The sequence below is a fragment of the Macaca nemestrina genome, chromosome 1 (genome assembly GCF_043159975.1).
Source record: "Macaca nemestrina isolate mMacNem1 chromosome 1, mMacNem.hap1, whole genome shotgun sequence".
Lineage (NCBI taxonomy): Eukaryota > Metazoa > Chordata > Mammalia > Primates > Cercopithecidae > Macaca > Macaca nemestrina.
In genome coordinates this window covers 12899502-12917997 of record NC_092125.1, presented here as the reverse complement: position 1 = coordinate 12917997, position 18496 = coordinate 12899502, and the positions used below count along the sequence as shown (strand labels likewise).

The following is an 18496-nucleotide window of genomic DNA, read 5'->3' as shown; positions in this document are numbered from 1 at the left end:
CCTCCTTCTAGTAATTCTCACCATCTGAGTAAACAGCAACTCCATTATTCTAGTTCCTCAGGCCAAAATCTTGGCAGCTTTTCCAGCAACTCCCTGAGGCTCTGGCCTCTAACAAGCCATTATCCGGGAACCTAGGTAGCAAATAAAGAATTAAACCTCCTTGAGCCTAAACGGAAGGGACAGCACTCTATGTGCCTTCTTCTCCCCTGGCTTACTTCAGGTGCTAATCCTAGCCATACACTCTCTCCTTGGAAAGAGACTGGAGGCCTCTGCCAGCAAGAACAGGAGGAACAGCACTCTCTGTGCTTTCTTCCCTGGCTTGCAACCTCTCATTAGGAGGAGGCAAGGGGCCCTCTCCATGACTAGAAAGAGAAGGGGACATTCCCTGTGTCTTCTTCCCTGACTTGCTTCAGGGAACTCCAGACCAAAAGGTTACCCCTGCAAGGTGCATGTGAGACTTCTTGCTTGAACAGGAGAGTGAGCACTCTCTGCACCTCCTTCCCTGGCTTGCTCCAGACATAATCCCAGCCCTGAAATCTCTGCCAGCACGAATGGAAGGGACAGCACTTGTCAGGCCTTCTGCCTCCATGTGCTCTAGAGATAAATTCCTATAATCTCCCGGTGGAAGGAGGTGGGGGACCTCCCCATTCCTGAAAAGGAAAGTCAGCACTCCCTGTGCCTTCCTCCTGGCTTGCTCCAGTAATAGCTTCAGATCAGAAGTCTCCCCCTGCTAGGGAGGCATGAGACCTGCTGGCCCAAAAAGTAGAGTGGGCTTCCTGCACCTTTTTCCCTGCAGGCTCTGGCAATAATTCCAGGTCTTCAAACTCACCACGAAAAGTTTTTGAACACATCGAGAACCCCAACTTTTATAGCTTTCATTGGAGGGACAGGCTGCTAAATCACCTAGCTCTGGGAGTTGATGAAGCTCTACACTCCTGAGTCTCCTAGACCACTGAGAACAAACAGGTGACTTTTAAACTTGCAAATAAATATTCAGCAGCTATCTCCTCCAGGTTAAAAGTCAGCAGTTAGATCAAGAATATAGACATCTGCCTCAGACACTCTCCTTGGTGCAGAGCAGAATCAGTGGGAGATAAACTCTGGCTTTCAGCTTCTCTGCAAGGAAAGAAGAAACCAAAGCATGCATCTAACATCCCAATACCTCTAGTCATATCCCAAGGGAATGGCTTCTATACCACCCCTCTCAAGGCAATAGTACAACTTGACTCTAATTTCTTGGAGGCCACTAAGAACAAAGACAGGCTGGACAAGCACAAAGTTCTGAGGAACCAGAATACTGCCCAGGCTGACTGGGAAGAAACACCTGCTACATAAGACCAGTCTAACAAGACTAGAGAAGGTGGTTCTTTTATATAATACACAGAAACCAATACAGAGTTAAGAAAAATGAAGAATTACTTCTAGTAATATTCACCATCTGAGTAAACAGTAACTCCATTATTCTAGTTCCTCAAGCCAAAATCTTGGCAGCCTTTCCAGCAACTCCCCACAGCTTTGGCTTCTAATAAGCCAGTATCTAGGAGCCTATGTAGCAAATAAAGAATAAACCTCCTTGAGCCTAAACAGAAGGGACAGCACTCTATGTGCCTTAAGAAAAATGAAAAAATAGGGAAATATTATGCTCAAAAAAAAAAAAAAAAAAAAAAGACAATCTCAATTAGAAGCCAACCCTACTGAAATGAAGATATGTGATTTACCTAACAGGACATTTAAAAGGAGTCATAAAGATGCTCACTGAGGTAAGGAGTGTGATGCATGAACAAACTAAGAATGTCAACAAAGAGGTAGAAAATATTTTTAAAATACCAAACAGAAATCATTGAGCTGAAGAACACAATAGCCAAACTAAAAAAATTCAATAGAGGGGTCCAACAGCAGACTAGATCAAGCAGAAGAAAGGATTAGCAAACTTGAAGACAGTTCACTGGAAATCATCCAATCTGAGGAACAAAAAGAAAAAAGACTGAAAAAGAGTGAAGACAGCCTAAGGGATTCATAGGATACCACCAAGCAGAATTACACACATTATCAGAGTACCAGAAGTAGAAGAAAGAAAAAAAGGGACCAAAAAAAAAAAAATTCAAAGAAAAAGTGGCAGAACACTTCCCAATTCTGGGGAAGGAAACAGAAAGCCAGATCCCCCTATGTTAGCTTGCTTATGATGAAAGAAAGAAAGAAGGACAGAGAGAGAGAGAGAAAGAAAAAAAAAAGAAACAAAATGAAGCAAAAATAACAAAACAAAAAAACCCAGCCAGATCCAGGAAGTTCAATGAAAACTTGATAGGAGGAATCTGAAGAGACTCACACACCAAAAGACATTATTATCAAATTGTCAAAAGTTAAAGACAGAGAAAATATTGAAAGCTACAAGGGAAAAGTGAGTTGTTACAAACAAGGGAACTTCCAATAAATTACAGGCAAAATTTTCAACAGAAACCTTGTAGGCCAGAAAGGAGTGGAATATTAGATTCAAAAAGCTGATAGAAAAGGAAGAAAAAAAATTGTCAACCAAAAATACTATATTCAGTGATCCTGTTCTTCAAAAATGAAGGAGAAATAAAAACCTTCTCAGACAAAAGGTAAGGGAATTTATCACCACTAGACCTGCCTTATGAAAAATGCTAAAAGGATCCTTTAAGCTGATGAAAAATGTTGCCAACTAGAAATATTAAAAATATATGAAAATGGCTGGGCACAGGGGCTCACACCTGTAATCCCAGCAACTTGGGAGGCCTAGAGGGTGGATCACTTGAGGCCAGGAGTTCAAAACTGTTGGAACCGAACTGTCGATTCCCCCCTGGGCAGGGGTCGCCGCAAAGGATCACTGACACGAGATTCACAGCAGAGAGTTATTTATTACTAGCGCGCTAGGGTCCCAAGCTCTAAGTTGGCCCTGGGACCCCGACTGCTTGTTACAGGTTGTTTATATAGGCAAACACAAGTTCAAACACAGCTTAGGGCGCGAAATTCAAAGCTTTAGGCGCGTGGTAATTGGGTCTGTCTATGGCCTGAGCAAGGTATCTTGTTCTGATTGGTTGGGGCGGGACCTTAGGAGGTTCTTTCCTGGAATTGCTGATTCCGGGAACATCGGGGACATTGAGTCAGGGTGGGACCCCATGAGGTTATCAGGGTGGGACCTCATGAGGCTATCAGGGTGGGACCTCATGAGGCTATTTCCTGGAATTGTCTTTCTGTTTGGGTTCTGGGAACATCGGGGGGCTATCCGTGGCCATCTGGGGTTTAAGTTTCATGATGGCCAAGCTTTCTAAATTTTATGAGGCTTAGGAATTATGAGGCCTAGTTTCAAAAACCAGCCTGGCCAACATGGTGAAATCTCATTTCTACTAAAAAAAAAAAAAAAAAAGTACAAAAATTGTACTTTTGGTGGTGCGTGCCTGTAATCCCAGCTACTCAGGAGGCCGAATCAGGAGAATCACTTGAACTTGGGAGGCAGAGGTTGCAGTGAGCCAAGATCGTGCCATTGTACTCCAGCCTGGGTGATAGAGTGAGACTGCATCTCAAACAAAAATAAATAAATATGAAAACATAAAACTCACTAGTAAAAGTAAGCATACAGTCAAACTCAGAACACTATTATACTGTAGTGGTGGTGTAAATATCAATTATATTTCTAATAGGAAAGTTAAAGGTCAAAATATTAAAAATAAATAACTATAGCTATAATACACTATGCAAACTATACAAGACATAAGACATGTCCGTAAAACCAAATTGGGTGGGTGGGGAGGGGAATAAAAGTATAGCATTTATGCAAGTGATCAAAGTTAAGTAAGTATCAGCTGAAAACAGCCTGCTACTAACGTAAGATGTATGTAGGTCTCATGGTAACTACAAAGCAAAAACCCTTAGTAGTTGCAGAAAAGATAAAAGATTCAAGGCATACCACTACAAAAAAGTCATCAAACCACAAAGGAAAACAGCAAGAGAGGAGGAGATAATAAAGGAATTACAGATTAACAACAACAACAACAAAACAATTAACAGAATGGCAATAGTAAGTCCTTACCTGTCAACGATTACTTTGAATGCAAATGGATTAAATTATCCAATCAAAAGCCATGAACTGGCTGAATGGGTTAAAAAATAAGACCTAATTATATGCTGCTTATAAAGGACTTGCTTCACCTCTTAAGGATACACACAGACTGAAAAGATAGAAAAAGATATTCTATGCAACTAGAAACCAAAAGAGCAGGGGTAGCTATCCGTATGTCAGACAAAATAGACTTTAAGTCTATTTGGGAGGCCAAGACGGGCGGATCACGAGGTCAGGAGATCGAGACCATCCTGGTTAACACGGTGAAACCCCGTCTCTACTAAAAAATACAAAAAATTAGCCGGGCGCGGTGGTGGGCGCCTGTAGTCCCAGCTACTCGGGAGGCTGAGGCAGGAGAATGGCGTGAACCCGGGAGGCGGAGCTTGCAGTGAGCTGAGATCCGGCCACTGCACTCCAGCCCGGGCGACAGAGTGAGACTCTGTCTCAAAAAAAAAAAAAAAAAAAGACTTTAAGTCAAACATGTAAAAAGAGACAAAGAAGGTCATTACAAATGATAAAGGTGTCAATTTATCAAGAAGTTACAAAAACTACATATACATGCACCCAACTTCAGAAAATGTAAATATATAAAGCAAATACTAATAGCTTTGAAGAGAGAGATAAACTGCAATATAATACTCTACTTTCAACATTAGATCTCTAGACAGAAAAAAAAAATCAATGAGGAAACACTGAACTTGAACTACACTTTAGACCAAATTGCCCTACCAGATATTTGTAGGATATTCCATACAACAGTGACAGAATATACATTCTTCTCAGTACATATGGAACATTCTCTAGGGTAGATCATGTTAGGCCACAAAACAAGTCTTAACAAATTTAAGAACACTGAAATCATACGAAGTATCTTTCCTGACCACAATAACATGAAACTAGAAATCAGTAATCAATGAAACCAAAGTTTTTTTTTTTTAAAGACAAACAAAACAGACAAACAAAGAAAAAGAGACTAACAAAGAAAAAGAGAAGATGCAAACAAAATCAGAATTAAAGAGGAGACATTACAACTGATGTTAAAGAAAAAGAGACTACTAATCACAACTATATTCCAATAAATTGGATAACCTAGAAGAAATGAAGAAATTATTAGAAACATGCAGCCTACCAAAGCCAGAGTAAGGAAGTAATGAAAATCTGAATAGGCCAATAATAATTAAGAAGATTGATTCGATAAAAAGTATTTTATCAAAGAAAGATCAGGCACTGGGCACAGTAGCTCATGTCTGTAATCTCAGCACTTTGGGAGGCTAAGGCAGGTGGATCACCTGAGGTCAGGTCAGGAGTTCAAGACCAGCCTGAACAACATGGTGAAACCCTGTTTCTATTAAAAATACAAAAATTAGCTGGATGGGGTGGTGTGGGCCTATAATCCCAGCTACTCAAGAGGCTGAGGCAGGAGAATCACTTGAACCCAGGAGATGGAGGTTGTAATGAGCCAAGATTGTGCCACTGCACTCCAGTCTGGGCAACAGAGCAAGACTTACTCTCAAAAAAAGAAAAAAGAAAGGCCAGGACCTCATCTCATGGCTTCACTGCTGAATTCTACCAAACATATAAAGAATAGCAATCAATCCTTAAACTTGTCAAAAAAAATTGAAGAGAAGGTAATACTTTCAAACTCATTTTAGAAAGCCAGTATTTACCCTGATTCCAAAGCCAAAGACACTACCAAAACAAAAAACAAAAAACAAACAAAAAAAAAGAAACTACAGGACAACAGCCCTGATGAACAAAAATGCAAAAATCCTCAATAAAATACTAGTGAACCAAATCCAACAGCATATTAAAAAGATCATTCACTATTATCAAGTGAGATTTATCCCAGAAATACAAGGGGTAGTTTGACATACATAAATCAATAAAAATAATACACATTAATAAAATTAAAGACAAAAGCCACATGATTATTTTGATAGATGCAGAAAAAGCATATGACAAAATTCAACATCCTTTCATAAAAACTACCCCCAAAAAATAAGGTATGGAAAAAATGTACCCCAGCATAATAAAGGTCATGTACCCACAGCTAACATCATACTCAATGGTGAAAACTGAAAAGCTTTTCTTCTAAGATTAGAAACAAGACAAGAATGCCCACTCTTGCCACTTCTATTCAACATAGTACTGGAAGTTCTAGTCAGAGCAATAAGGTGAGAAAAAGAAATAATATACATCTATATAGAAAAAGAAATGAAAATATCTGTTTGCTGATGACATGATCTCATAGAAAACTTTAAAGACCACCAAAAAATCCAGTAAAAAACTGGTGATAAATTCTGCAAAGCTGCAGGTTACAATGTCAGCATACAAAAGTCCATAGCTTTTCTGTACACTAACAATAAACAATCCCCCCCAAAATTGAGAAAACAATCATATTTACAATAACATCAAGAAATGAAATAGTTGTAAATTTAACCAAGGAGGTGAAAGATCTATGCACTAAAAACTAAAACACTAATGAAAGAAACTGAAGACACAAATAAGTGGAAAGATATTCCCTATTCACTGATTGGAAGAATTAAATTGTTAAAATGTTCATGTTACCTAAAGTGATCGACAGATTCAATGCAATTCCTATCAATATTCCTATGTCATTTCTTTACAGACATATAAAAAACAATCCAGCCAGGCACAGCAGATCACATCTGTAATCCCAGCACTTTAGGAAGCAGAAGTGGGAGGATCAGTTGAGGACAGTTCAAGGTTTTCAAGCCTACAGTGAGCTATGATTGTGCCACTGCACTCCAGCCCACGCAACAGAGCAAGACCCTGTCTCAAAAAAACAAAAACAAACAAACAAAGAACAATCGCAAAATTTGTATGGAACCAGAAAAGACTCTGAATAGCCAAAGCAATCATGAGCAAAAAAACCAAAGGTGGACTCATTGCACACTGTGATTTCAAAATATATTACAAAGTTACTGTAATCAAAACAGCATGGTACTGGCATAAAAACAGACACATCAACCAATGGAACAAGTTAGGAAGCCCAGAAATAAACCTAAGAATCCCAAGTATGTACAGTCAATTGATTTTTGACGAAAGTGCCAAGAACACACAACCGGGAATGGACACTCTGTTTAATAAAGTGTTGGGAAAACTGGATATTCACATTCACAGGAATGAAGCTGGATCTTTACCTCGTACAAAAATGCTCTTTCCCCAGATATCCACATTGCTTGCTTTCTCACTCTTTAGGTCTTCCTGAAATGGCATCTTTTCAGTCTTTTTTTGTTTATTTATTTTTTTGAGACAGGGTCTCGCTATGTCACCCAGGCTGGAGTGCAGTGGTGCGATCTCAGTTCACCGCAACCTCTGCCTCCAAGGCTCAAGTGATTCTCCTGCCTCAGCCTCCCAAGTAGCTCGGATTACAGTTGCACGCCACCACTGGCAGCTAATTTTTTTGTATTTTTAGTAGAGATGGGGTTTCACCATGTTGGCCAGGCTGGTCTTGAACTCCTGACCTCAAATGATCCACCAGTGCTGGGATTACAAAGTGCTGGGATTATAAACGTGAGCCACCATGCCCAGCCCTGCTGTTTTAAGCTGCTAAATGTTACGCTAATTTTTTAATTCAGCAAAAGAAATACATAGTGCAAGGAATGGACTGTGGCAGACACTGTACCATACTACTCAGATCACCCTTCAAGAATAAAGGGGTTATAATTACCCCAGCTGTGGAAATGTTGCAGGTAGACAACCTCGAGTGAAAAGAGCCCCCTTACCCAAGATTGGATCCTTATTTCCTATGGTGGCCTTCATCCAATGACCAACTGATGGAGAGATATAAAGGCCTAGACCTCTTGCCCCAAATGGGGACAACTAACTTGGAAGTGTTATTCCATCTTAAGAATTCCCCACAGGCTTACCTGAGGTTTCCACTGAGGCTGCATCACAGCTTGACTTCTCCCTTTGCCCAATCCTCATTCCCTGCCTTCCCCAAACTGTTGGTCCCAACAGTAGTCCCTAACTAAGCTCTTGTACACTTATCACTGTCTCAGAATATGCTTCTCAGAGAACCTAACCTGTGACAACTTGTCTAGCTCCAGGAAAATAAACAAAAACTTAGGTTTTGTTGTTGTTGTTGTTTGAGATGAAGTCTCGCTCTGTCACCCAGGCTGGAGTGTAGTGGCATGATCTTGGCTCACGGCAACCTCCACCTCCCAGGTTCAAGCGATTCTCCCACCTCACCCTCCCGAGTAGCTGGGATTGCAGGCACACTCCACCATGCTTGGCTAATTTTTTATATTTTTAGTAGAGATGGGGTGTCACCAGGTTGGCCAGGTGGGTCTCGAACCTCAAGTGATCCACCCATCGCGGCTCCCAAAGTGCTGGGATTGCCGGTGTGATCCACTGTGCCAAGCCAAAATTCAGTATTTTTATTAGGATCACATTAAATTTACATATTATTTAGGGGAGAATTAAAATTGTTAAGCTACAAAGGATATCTTTCCATTTGTTCAAATCTACTTTTGTGTCTTTCAAGAATGTTTTAAAGCTTTCCTCCTTTAGGTTTTGCATACTTCTTGATGTACTTATTCCTATATACCTTATCTGTTTTATTGCTAATACATTTTTTGTTTTATTTTGTTTGCTTTTTTTTTTTTTTTTGAGTCAGTAGTATTGCTATGTTGCCTAGGCTTGTCTCGACCTCCTGGGCTCAAGTGATACTTCCAGCTCAGTCTCCCAAGTAACTGGGACTACAGGCATGCACCACCACGCCTGGTTTCATTGCTAATGTAAATGGTGGTTTCCTTACTGTTACAACTTCTAAATGGTTATTATTTACATTTATGAAGATACTGACTTTTTTGTATATCAAGTTTATGGCTTGCTATATTGATATATGTTTTATTGTTTTTCATTTTATTATTGATTCTTTTGCATTTTTTACATATAACTTTTTTCATGTATCTATATTTTTTTATTTTTGAGACAGAGTCTGTCACCCAGGCTGGAGTGCAGTGGCATGATCTTGGCTCACTGCAACCTCTACCTCCCGGTTTCAAGCAATTCTTATGCCTCTGCCCACCCCCCGATCAGTAACTGGGATTACAGGCATACGCCACCATGCCCAGCTAATTTTTTATATTTTTAGTGGAGACAGGGTTTTTGCTATGTTAGATAGGCTAGTCTCGAATTCGTGGCCTCAAGTGATCCACCTACCTCAGCCTCCCAAAGTGCTGGGATTACAGGCAGAAGCCACCATGCCCAGACAACTTTTTTCATTTATCAATGAAAATAGTTATACTTATTCCTTTAAAATCTATATGCCTCTCCATTGTCACTTATAAGGAGGAGCTAAACAATGTGCATACATGGGCATAGAATGTGGAGTAATAGTCACTGGAGACTCAGAAGGGTGGGGTGGGCCAGGCATGGTGGCTCATGCCTATCATCCTAGCACTTTGAGAGGCCAAGGTGGGCAGATCACTTGAGATCATGAGTTCAAGACCAACCTGGCCAACACGGTGAAACTCCGTCTCTACTATAAATATAAAAATTAGTCAGACATGGTGGCGTACACCTGTAGTCCCAGCTACTTGGGAGACCTGAGGCAGGAGAATCATTTGAACCCAGGAGGCAGAGATTGCAGTCAGCCGAGATCACACCACAGCACTCCAGCTTGAGCAACAAAGGTGAGACTCTTGTCTCCAAAAAAAAGAAGGGTGGGAGGGGAGTAAGGGATGAGACATTACATAAGGGGTACAATGCACACTATTCGGGTGATGGTTCCATTAAAAGCCCAGGCTTCACCACTAGGCAATATATCCATGTAACAAAACTGCACTTGTACCCCTTACATTTATACAAAAAAAAGTAAAATAAAATTTTATGACTCTAGTTATTTTTTTCTTTCTTCTTCTTCTTTTTTTTTTTTTTTAAATCAGAGCCATCACATTGGATAGTTGTTTTTTTTTTTTATTTGACTGTGTCAGACAGTATATCCAACAGTTAATGGAGATAGTGGGTATCCTTGTCTTGGTTGTTGACCTAACTGAGAATTCCTCTAGTGTTTCCCCATATGCAAGACATGTTAGGTACGCTGATGTTAGGACTGAAATCATCATATTAAGAAATATACATCATTCTTATTATTTTAAAAATCAGGAGCACATATTGAATTTTGTTGATCAACATCAATGCAAGAATCATCCTTGCATTCTTGGAATAAAATCTATTTGGTCATGATTTTACATATATGTATATTTGCACTTGTACATGTGCACTCAAAACTTAGGCATCATCCTTGATTCATTTCTATCATCATACTTCACACTCAATCCATCAGAAAAGCTTGCTAGTGTTACCTTTTGTGTACAACCCTAATTTGATCATTTTCTACATTTTTCAGCTCTAGCATTCTATCCCAAATCTGTACTGTTTTTATATGAACTAACACAATAGTCTCCTCTATTGGTTCCTCTAAATGGTTCCTCTATTTCTTGTCTTCTACCCTTACAGTCTTTTTTGCACAAAAATGCCTTTAGTAGTTTCTTATCCTGCTTAAAATAAGATCCAGTATCCTTACATGGTCAATAAGGTCCTACTGTTTTTTAAACCTGGTCCCTACCTATATTTCCACCTCTCCCTCTCATTCCCTTTCCTCCAGCTATACCAGCTTTCTGCCCGTTCAACACACCAAGCTTATTCCTATCTCAAGATCATTTACTTGGTATTCTACATCTTTTCCCTGGAATGTTCTTTCCCCAAACCCTCTGATGGCTGTTTCGCATTAGGTAGGACTTTGCTCAAATGTCACATTAGCATAGATACCTTATTTTCCCAAATACCTTTCTTTAATGTAGGGCTACCTACCTCTCCCACCCTCCAATTCCCCAATATTCATTCTCTCCTACTTTACTTTTCTCCATAGAACTTACCTTATAAGCATCTGAAATTATATTTTATTATTTGTTTACTGTTTGTCTCTCTTATCAGAAAAGTTTTGTCTTATCCACTACTGTATCCATAGTACCTGACACAAACTAATCATTCAATAAATATTTAGTGCATAAAGGAATGGAATAAGAAGCAAAAAAGAGAAGTCAGAAACACCAGCTATAGCAGCCAACTGCCCAACTGCGTAAAGGTGGACTGTTACCTCCACCTTGCTTGCTGAATCATAAGTATGTACGTGGTATGTGTTTAAAATTAACCTCTTTTTGGCTGGGCACGGTGGCTCATGCCTATAATCCCAGCACTTTGGGAGGCCAAGGCGGGTGGATCACCTGAGGTCAGGAGTTGTGGACCAGCCTGGTCAACACGGTGAAATGCCGTCTCTACTGAAAATATAAAAATTAGTCAGGTGTAGTGGTGCGGGCCTATAGTCCCAGCTACCCAGGAGGCTGAGGCAGAAGAATCACTTGAACCTGGGAGGATGAGGTTGCAGTGAACCAAGATCGCACCACTGCACTCCAGCCTGGGCGACAGAGCAAGACTCTGTCTCAAAAATAATAATAATAATAATAATAATGATGATAATAATAATAATAAATTAAATTAACCCCTTCTCTTAGCTTTTTCTTTTTAAAGCTTTACTTTTTTTGCCACTGTTGTAGGTAGAGTATATTCCTTTTTCTTTCTTTTATAGGTTGACAGAACAAAAAGAGGAGTAGATATCACCCAAATATCCTAGAGTTACAGCTGAATGCATTAACTAGATCACAGCATTAACCCTCCCCTGTGAGAGGGTATGAGTTTGTTTTGGTTGCATATGGAATAAGTTCACTGTGTTGATCAGAACGTTTTCAAACCGCATGTGTAAGAGGAAGAATGAGAGAGTTTGTTGAGTAGCCAAGAGCCACATTGTCATTTCTGCCTAACTAACTTCCATTATTCCTTCTTTGGTAACAGTCCCTAATTTCCCTTTGGGAAACAATGACTCCACTTTCACTCATGCAAATGAGACTGTCAACCAACGTGTCCTTCCTTCTTTTGGTCCAATGGGTCATATGACTCTACCTGGACAGAAATACAACTCTTGCATAAAGTTTGGAAAATATGGGAAAATAGTTAATTTGATACAAAATTCCAGTGATTCCTTAAAGAAAATGGTCATTAGTTCCAGCTTTAGTTTTATCTTTTCTGAAGTACGCTTCCTCAGCTTATCTTTCAATTTTGTTAGCTACTCTACATCTTTTCTTAATAAAACTTCTGTTCTGTTTGTTAGCCAACAAAAATACCCTACCTGGAATATCTAAACTATTACTTCTTTGTTTGAAAAATGTGGCTAATATTGAGAAAATTTTGGTGTGAAGATTAAATGAGATATTCATTCAAACATTCAAATATTGGAGTACTTCCATTGAGCAAGCCTGCTAGGGATAGAGAAACAGAAGATACAAACCCAAAGTGAAGGAGTGAAAGAGTGAGGGACATAACATTATGTAGAGATGTGAAGTGGACCTCTTGTGAAGAGCTGGTCTTTGATACAAGAAACACTTCCTCCATTGTGTTACATTGAGCCATATGACACCGGCACGTTCAACCATTTTTGAAATATAAAAGTAAAAATTTCACATAGTTCAATGTAATGGTAGAAAAGAAACAAGAGAAAGCAGCTACAAATGCATTTAGATTTACAGATTTAGTGGTGGGAATTTAAAGAAGCACCTGTCTCTCCCACGGCTCCTTGGCCTTTTGGCTAAGATCAAGTGCAGTATCTGTGCTTATCAGTTTACTATCTGATATGTCCTCTATCCGAGAACAATATATTTATGGATTTTTGGAGTAGGGAGATGGAATAGGAGCTTGCTGCATCCACTCCACGCATCGACCTGGTATTGCAGTACTTCCAGGAACGGTGCACTCCTCCAGAAAAAAAAAAAAGCAGCAGCACATGTCTTATTTGTATATAAAATGCCTAGAGTAACAGACACTCAATAGTTTATTTAGGTATAGATTACTCTTTGAAATAAAGTCATGAAATATGCTTTCCTAAAGGATTTTGTATAGAGGAGAAACATCCGTCACCTTTTTTGGATATTCCTGGTGCTGACAAGAAAGAGAGTTGTGTCCCAAAATCTTTAATTCTCTTATTTGTTATCTTTCTGCACAAGATACTAGATTTTTTTTAATCCTCAAAAATATTTAATTTGACCAGCCTAGCCAAAATGGTGAAACCTCATCTCTATGGTGGTGGGCGCCTGTAATCCCAGCTACTCGGGAGGCTGAGACAGAATTGCTTAAACCCAGGAGGCGGAGATTGCAGTGAGCTGAGATCACACTACTGCACTCCAGCCTGGGTGACAGAGCGAGACTCTGTCTGAAAAAAAAAACAAAAAAATTTAACTTAATTTAGCCTAGGAAAAAAAATATATATAATATAAACATATATATTATATATATAACTAGATTTTTATATATATATATATATATATATATAGAGAGAGAGAGAGAGAGAGAGAGAGAGAGAGAGAGAGAGAGATCACTTGAGGCCAGGAATTTGAGATCAGCCCGGGCAAACATGGCAAGACCCTATCTCTGAAAAAAGCAAAAACAAAAACATACATATATTATTAAATAATAAAATATATATATTTAGGCCGGGCACAGTGACTCACACCTGTAATCCTGCACTTTGGGAGGCCGAGGCAGGTGGATCACCTGAGGTCAGGAGTTTGAGACCAGACTGGCCAATATGGCAAAACCCTGTCTCTACTAAAAATACAAAAACTAGCCAGGTGTGGTGGCGCGCGCCTGTAATCCCAGCTACTCAGAAGGCTAAAGCAGAAGAATCGCTTGAAGCCAGGAGGCGGAGGTTGCAGTGAACTGACATTGCACCACTGCACTGGGTGACAGAGTGAGACTCTGTCTAAAAAAAACAAAAAAAAATTAATTTAGCTGACCTAAGCCTAGGAAACAAAAATATAGATAGATCGATCGATCGATTGATCACTTGAGGCCAGGAATTCGAGATCAGCCTGGGCAAAAATGGCAAGACTCTGTCTCTAAAAAAAGCAAAACCGAAAACATACATATATTATTAAATAATAAAATATATATATTTAGGTCGGGCACAGTGACTCCCATCTGTAATCCCAGCACTTTGGGAGGCCGAGGCAGGTGGATCACCTGAGGTCAGGAGTTTGAGATCAGCCTGGCCAATATGGCGAAATCCTGTCTCTACTAAAAATACAAAAACTAGCTGCGTGTGGTGGCGCACACCTGTAATCCCAGTTACTCAGAATGCTGAGGCAGAAGAATTGCTTGAAGCCAGGAGGTGGAGGTTGCAGTGAGCTGAGATTGTGCCACTGCACTCCAGCCTGGGCGACAGAGTGAGACCTCGTCTCAAAAATAATAATAAGAATAAAAAATAAAACAAAGTAGAATAAAACAAAATAAAATGTTGTTCTAAAATTTAAAACACTGTTCTTTTGAATATTGCCTTACTGCTATATTTAAAGATTGCTGCTGCCTTTAAACTATCACTGGTTATTTTGTAAAGGTCTAGAGTAGACTATTATTAGATTTAAGAACCAATTCTGGAGCGTTACTATTGGTAGTGGTCTACCTGAAGTCTCAGCCTGTTTTGCCAGCCCTTTCAGAAAGAGGTCCAACAAAGATGCCGCTGCGGTACTGTGCGCTGCTAACAATGCTAGCACACTGCCATCAGAACAACCCAAAGGCTGAGTAGGTGTGTCCAGATGGCAGAACTATATTATAAGAGAGGCTGACAAAATAAGTCTGTGGCATTTTCAGCTTCTGTAGAGACAGGAGTCTCTGCCTCAAAACCAAAACTGAAAAATGAGGAACTCCCCGTACAAAGGAAGGGGGCTAAGATTTGTACTGTTTAAAAAGATCGATAAGTTTTCACTACGATACACAATAAATTCAATGATGAAAGATAAACACAGGGTGCTGAGAGGAACTGAAATGGATTTCCAAAGGGATCATAAAGGTCACATATAAACCTTTGATATCAACAGAATACAAAATTAAAACCTTACCTTGTAATAACGAAAATAGTCTCTCTCTTGCAATTTTTTTATTTTGGGGAAGATTTTGTAGGTATTGAAGTTATCGATGCTGTCAATGTCACACAAGCAATCATCCAGAACTCCAGTGACCTAGAATTTATATAATTTAAAATATGTAAACTACTGATGTTTCAACCTTATCAAATCTACACTATTATATAAAAATGTAATTTATTCGTTCAAATTAGCCAGTACTTGCTGATTAAGATATAATATTAAAGCAGTCAATTTACTTTTTACTGTGGCCAATGAAATAAAAAAACAATAGAAAGATCAGCTATACCCATTTGGAAGAACATTTTTCTTTAGCACTTGAAGATTATTGAATTCTCCTTCCTCTACTTAAACATATATGAAATCCAAGTGGCCACTGGAATATGAAGGCAGTATCTTCCCAACCTAACCTAGAAGTTACAGACTGTAATAATATTGCTGTAGTAACCCATGTCTTTTATCTTTCCTTTAGGCGGCCATTTATGGAATGCTTACATGATAGGCAGAGTATTAAGAGCTTTATATTATCTCATTTCCTCTTCAAAAGTATTCCATGAATGAGGTATTATAATCTTCATATTACATATAAGGAAATTAAGGTTTAGCAGCCTTATAGTAATTTTTCCAGAGTAGAAATGGAACTTATTCCCAATCTATCAGACTTTATGATCTTATCCACTATTCAAAGATTATTTGCTAATCCAAGAAGAGAAATTGGTATTTCCGAAGTGAATTTAGAGTACCAAAATTCCATAAAACAATCTTTGGCTAAATTAAAAATGGAACTCATTGACTGATATGCACAATCTGGATTTATCTTCCAGGAATTATCCTGAATGAAAAAGCAAGCCAAAAGGTTACACGCTATATGATTCCATTTGCAGAACACTTTTTAAATGAAAAAAATTTAGAAATGGAAAGCATATTATTTGTTGCCAGGGATTAGGGACTGGGGTAGGGGATGGAAGGTGGGATAGGTAGGGTAGGAAGGAAATAGTGTGGTTGTAAAAGGGCAACAGGAGGAATATCTGTGGTGATGAAACTGTTCAGTATTTTGACTGTGATGGTGAATACATGAACCTATGTATGTGATAAGATTGTCTGGCACTAATACATACACACACAAACAAAACAAGTAAAACTGGGAGAATCTGAGTAAGATCAGTAGATTCTATCACTGTCAATGTCCCAGTTATAACACTGAACTACATGTTTACAGGATGTTACCACTGGGATAAACAGATAAAGAGTATATGGGATTTCTGTGTTATTTCTTGCAACTGCATATGAACTTACGACTAAAATTTTCAAAAAACAAAAAATGGGTCTCAGCCTGTTAAAGGTTATTTATATGGTCCATAGGAGGAATATATGCAAGTAATGGTCAGAAAATGGAAACCGGTCCTTGCAAGCTATTTCATTCTCATTCTCCCTCCCTAGGAATATAAATGTGTCCCCAGACTCCCTTCAACAGAGTTAGGGCTATATTATCTTGAGATAAGTGATCATTATCAGAATTTTGGCTCTAGAGTTATATTTATTTTGCTGTCCGACTCACTAGGATCCTATCACTAACTCCCAAATTTCATTCCATTGCTCTCACTTACTACTTACAAGACAGCGAGTTCTATTTTTTTCTTTCCGCTCCCCCGCAGTCTGAAATATGTTTGTAAAGACTTCAAATGCTAGCCCCTAAACAGGAAAAATATACAAACCAAAAAGCTCTCTAGGTTTTAAAAATATTTTATCTACTGATATATATATATTATACATAAAATTATATATATATAATTAAATAACGAAGTAAATACTGCCAGTATCCTTTAAGCTCCTCTTTAATTACATCTATCTCCCTTTCCCTAAAGGCAGAAATAAATCATTTTTGTTATCAATTTTTCTTTTTCTGGTAATGCATCCCTAAACAATACGCTTGAGTTTATTTCTTATAAATTTTTCTTAAATTGTTGACTTTATAAAGCACCATATTTTACTTCTTTTTTTTTTTTTTTTTTTTTTTTTTTTTTTTTTTTTTTTTTTTTTGAGACGGAGTCTCGCTGTGTCTCCCAGGCTGGAGTGCAGTGGCGTGATCTCGGCTCACTGCAAGCTCCGCCTCCTGGGTTCACGCCATTCTCCCGCCTCAGCCTCCCAAGTAGCTGGGACTACAGGCGCCCACCACCGTGCCCGGCTAATTTTTTGTATTTTTAGTAGAGACGGGGTTTCACCATGTTAGCCAGGATAGTCTCGATCTTCTCACCTCGTGATCCACCCGCCTCGGCCTCCCAAAGTGCTGGGATTACAGGCTTGAGCCACCGCGCCCGGCCTATTTTACTTCTTTAAAACATTTTAATTGTGGTAGGGGATGGGTTCACAAAGTTGACATGTACATATTTATAACCTTTAAAAGACTACTGAGACAGAAACCTGTGTGTCACTAAAAGCTTCTAAATACTGCCAGTATCATATTAAAAAGTAAAACAGAAAAACAGATGTTGGCAAGGATGTGGAAAAAAGGGAATGCTTATATACTGTTAGTGGGACTGTAAATTAGTTCAACACCTATGAAAAACAATATGGAGATTTATCAAAGAACTAAAAGTAGAACCATCATTTGACCCGGCAATCCCACTACCGGGTATCTACCCAAAGGATATCATTATATCAAAAAGACACCTGCACTTGAATGTTTATCATTGCACTATTCATAGTAGTGAAGTCATGCAATCATCATGTAGGCAAGTGCCCATCAACGGTGGATGGAATAAAGAAAATGTGGTCCATGTACACCACGGAATACCAAGTAGCCATTAAAAAAAAAGAAATCATGTCCTTTGCAGCAACATGGATGCAGCTGGAGGCCATTACCCTAAGTGAATTAATGCAAAAGCAGAAAATCAAATACTGCATGTTCTCGCTTATAAGTGGGAGCGAACAGTGAGTATACACGAACACAAGGAAGGAAACAACACTGGGGACCCCAAAAGGTGAGGAGGGAGGGGGACAAGAGCTGAAAAATTCCCTATACCCATATAACAAACCTGCACGAGTACCCCCTGAATCTTAGGGAAAAAATAAAAAATAGAAATAAACAGTGCCAGTATCCTTTAAGCTCCTCTTTAATTACATCTACCTCCCTCTCCGTAAAGGTAGAAATAAATCTTATTTTTGTTATCAACTTTTCCTTTTCTGGTAATGCATCCCTAAACAATATGCTTGAGGTTTTCGGCCCCCGTTTCTGAACTTTAATGTTAATGGCTTCTAATGTGTGAATTTTTCTGGGATGTGCCTCTTTGGCTAACACTTTATTATGGCATCTCTGATGATGAAGTCTGTAGTACCTCATTCATTTTCCCTGTTGCAAGTGTTACATTTTATTAGAATATCATAATTTCTCCATTCTACTCTTGATGCATACAGTAGA

At 38.9% G+C, this 18496-nt stretch overlaps 1 protein-coding gene and 1 non-coding gene across 4 annotated transcripts in view; one reads left to right on the top strand and one right to left on the bottom strand.

The window, feature by feature from the left end:
• LOC105474783 (endoplasmic reticulum oxidoreductase 1 beta) overlaps positions 1-18496 on the bottom strand; it is an 81600-nt gene that overhangs the window by 54152 nt on the left and 8952 nt on the right. For all 3 annotated transcript variants that reach the window (XR_011610283.1, XM_071073926.1, XM_071073928.1), the window contains exon 2: positions 15055-15174. Coding sequence is in view for 2 of the 3 variants with exons in the window: in XM_071073926.1 (XP_070930027.1) it covers positions 15055-15174 (120 nt within the window). In the remaining variant the exon portion in view is untranslated. The remainder of the gene's footprint in view (positions 1-15054; positions 15175-18496) is intronic.
• Positions 12730-12919, top strand: LOC112425389 (U2 spliceosomal RNA). Its single transcript, XR_003016433.2, has one exon. It is a non-coding gene; the product is annotated as a U2 spliceosomal RNA (small nuclear RNA).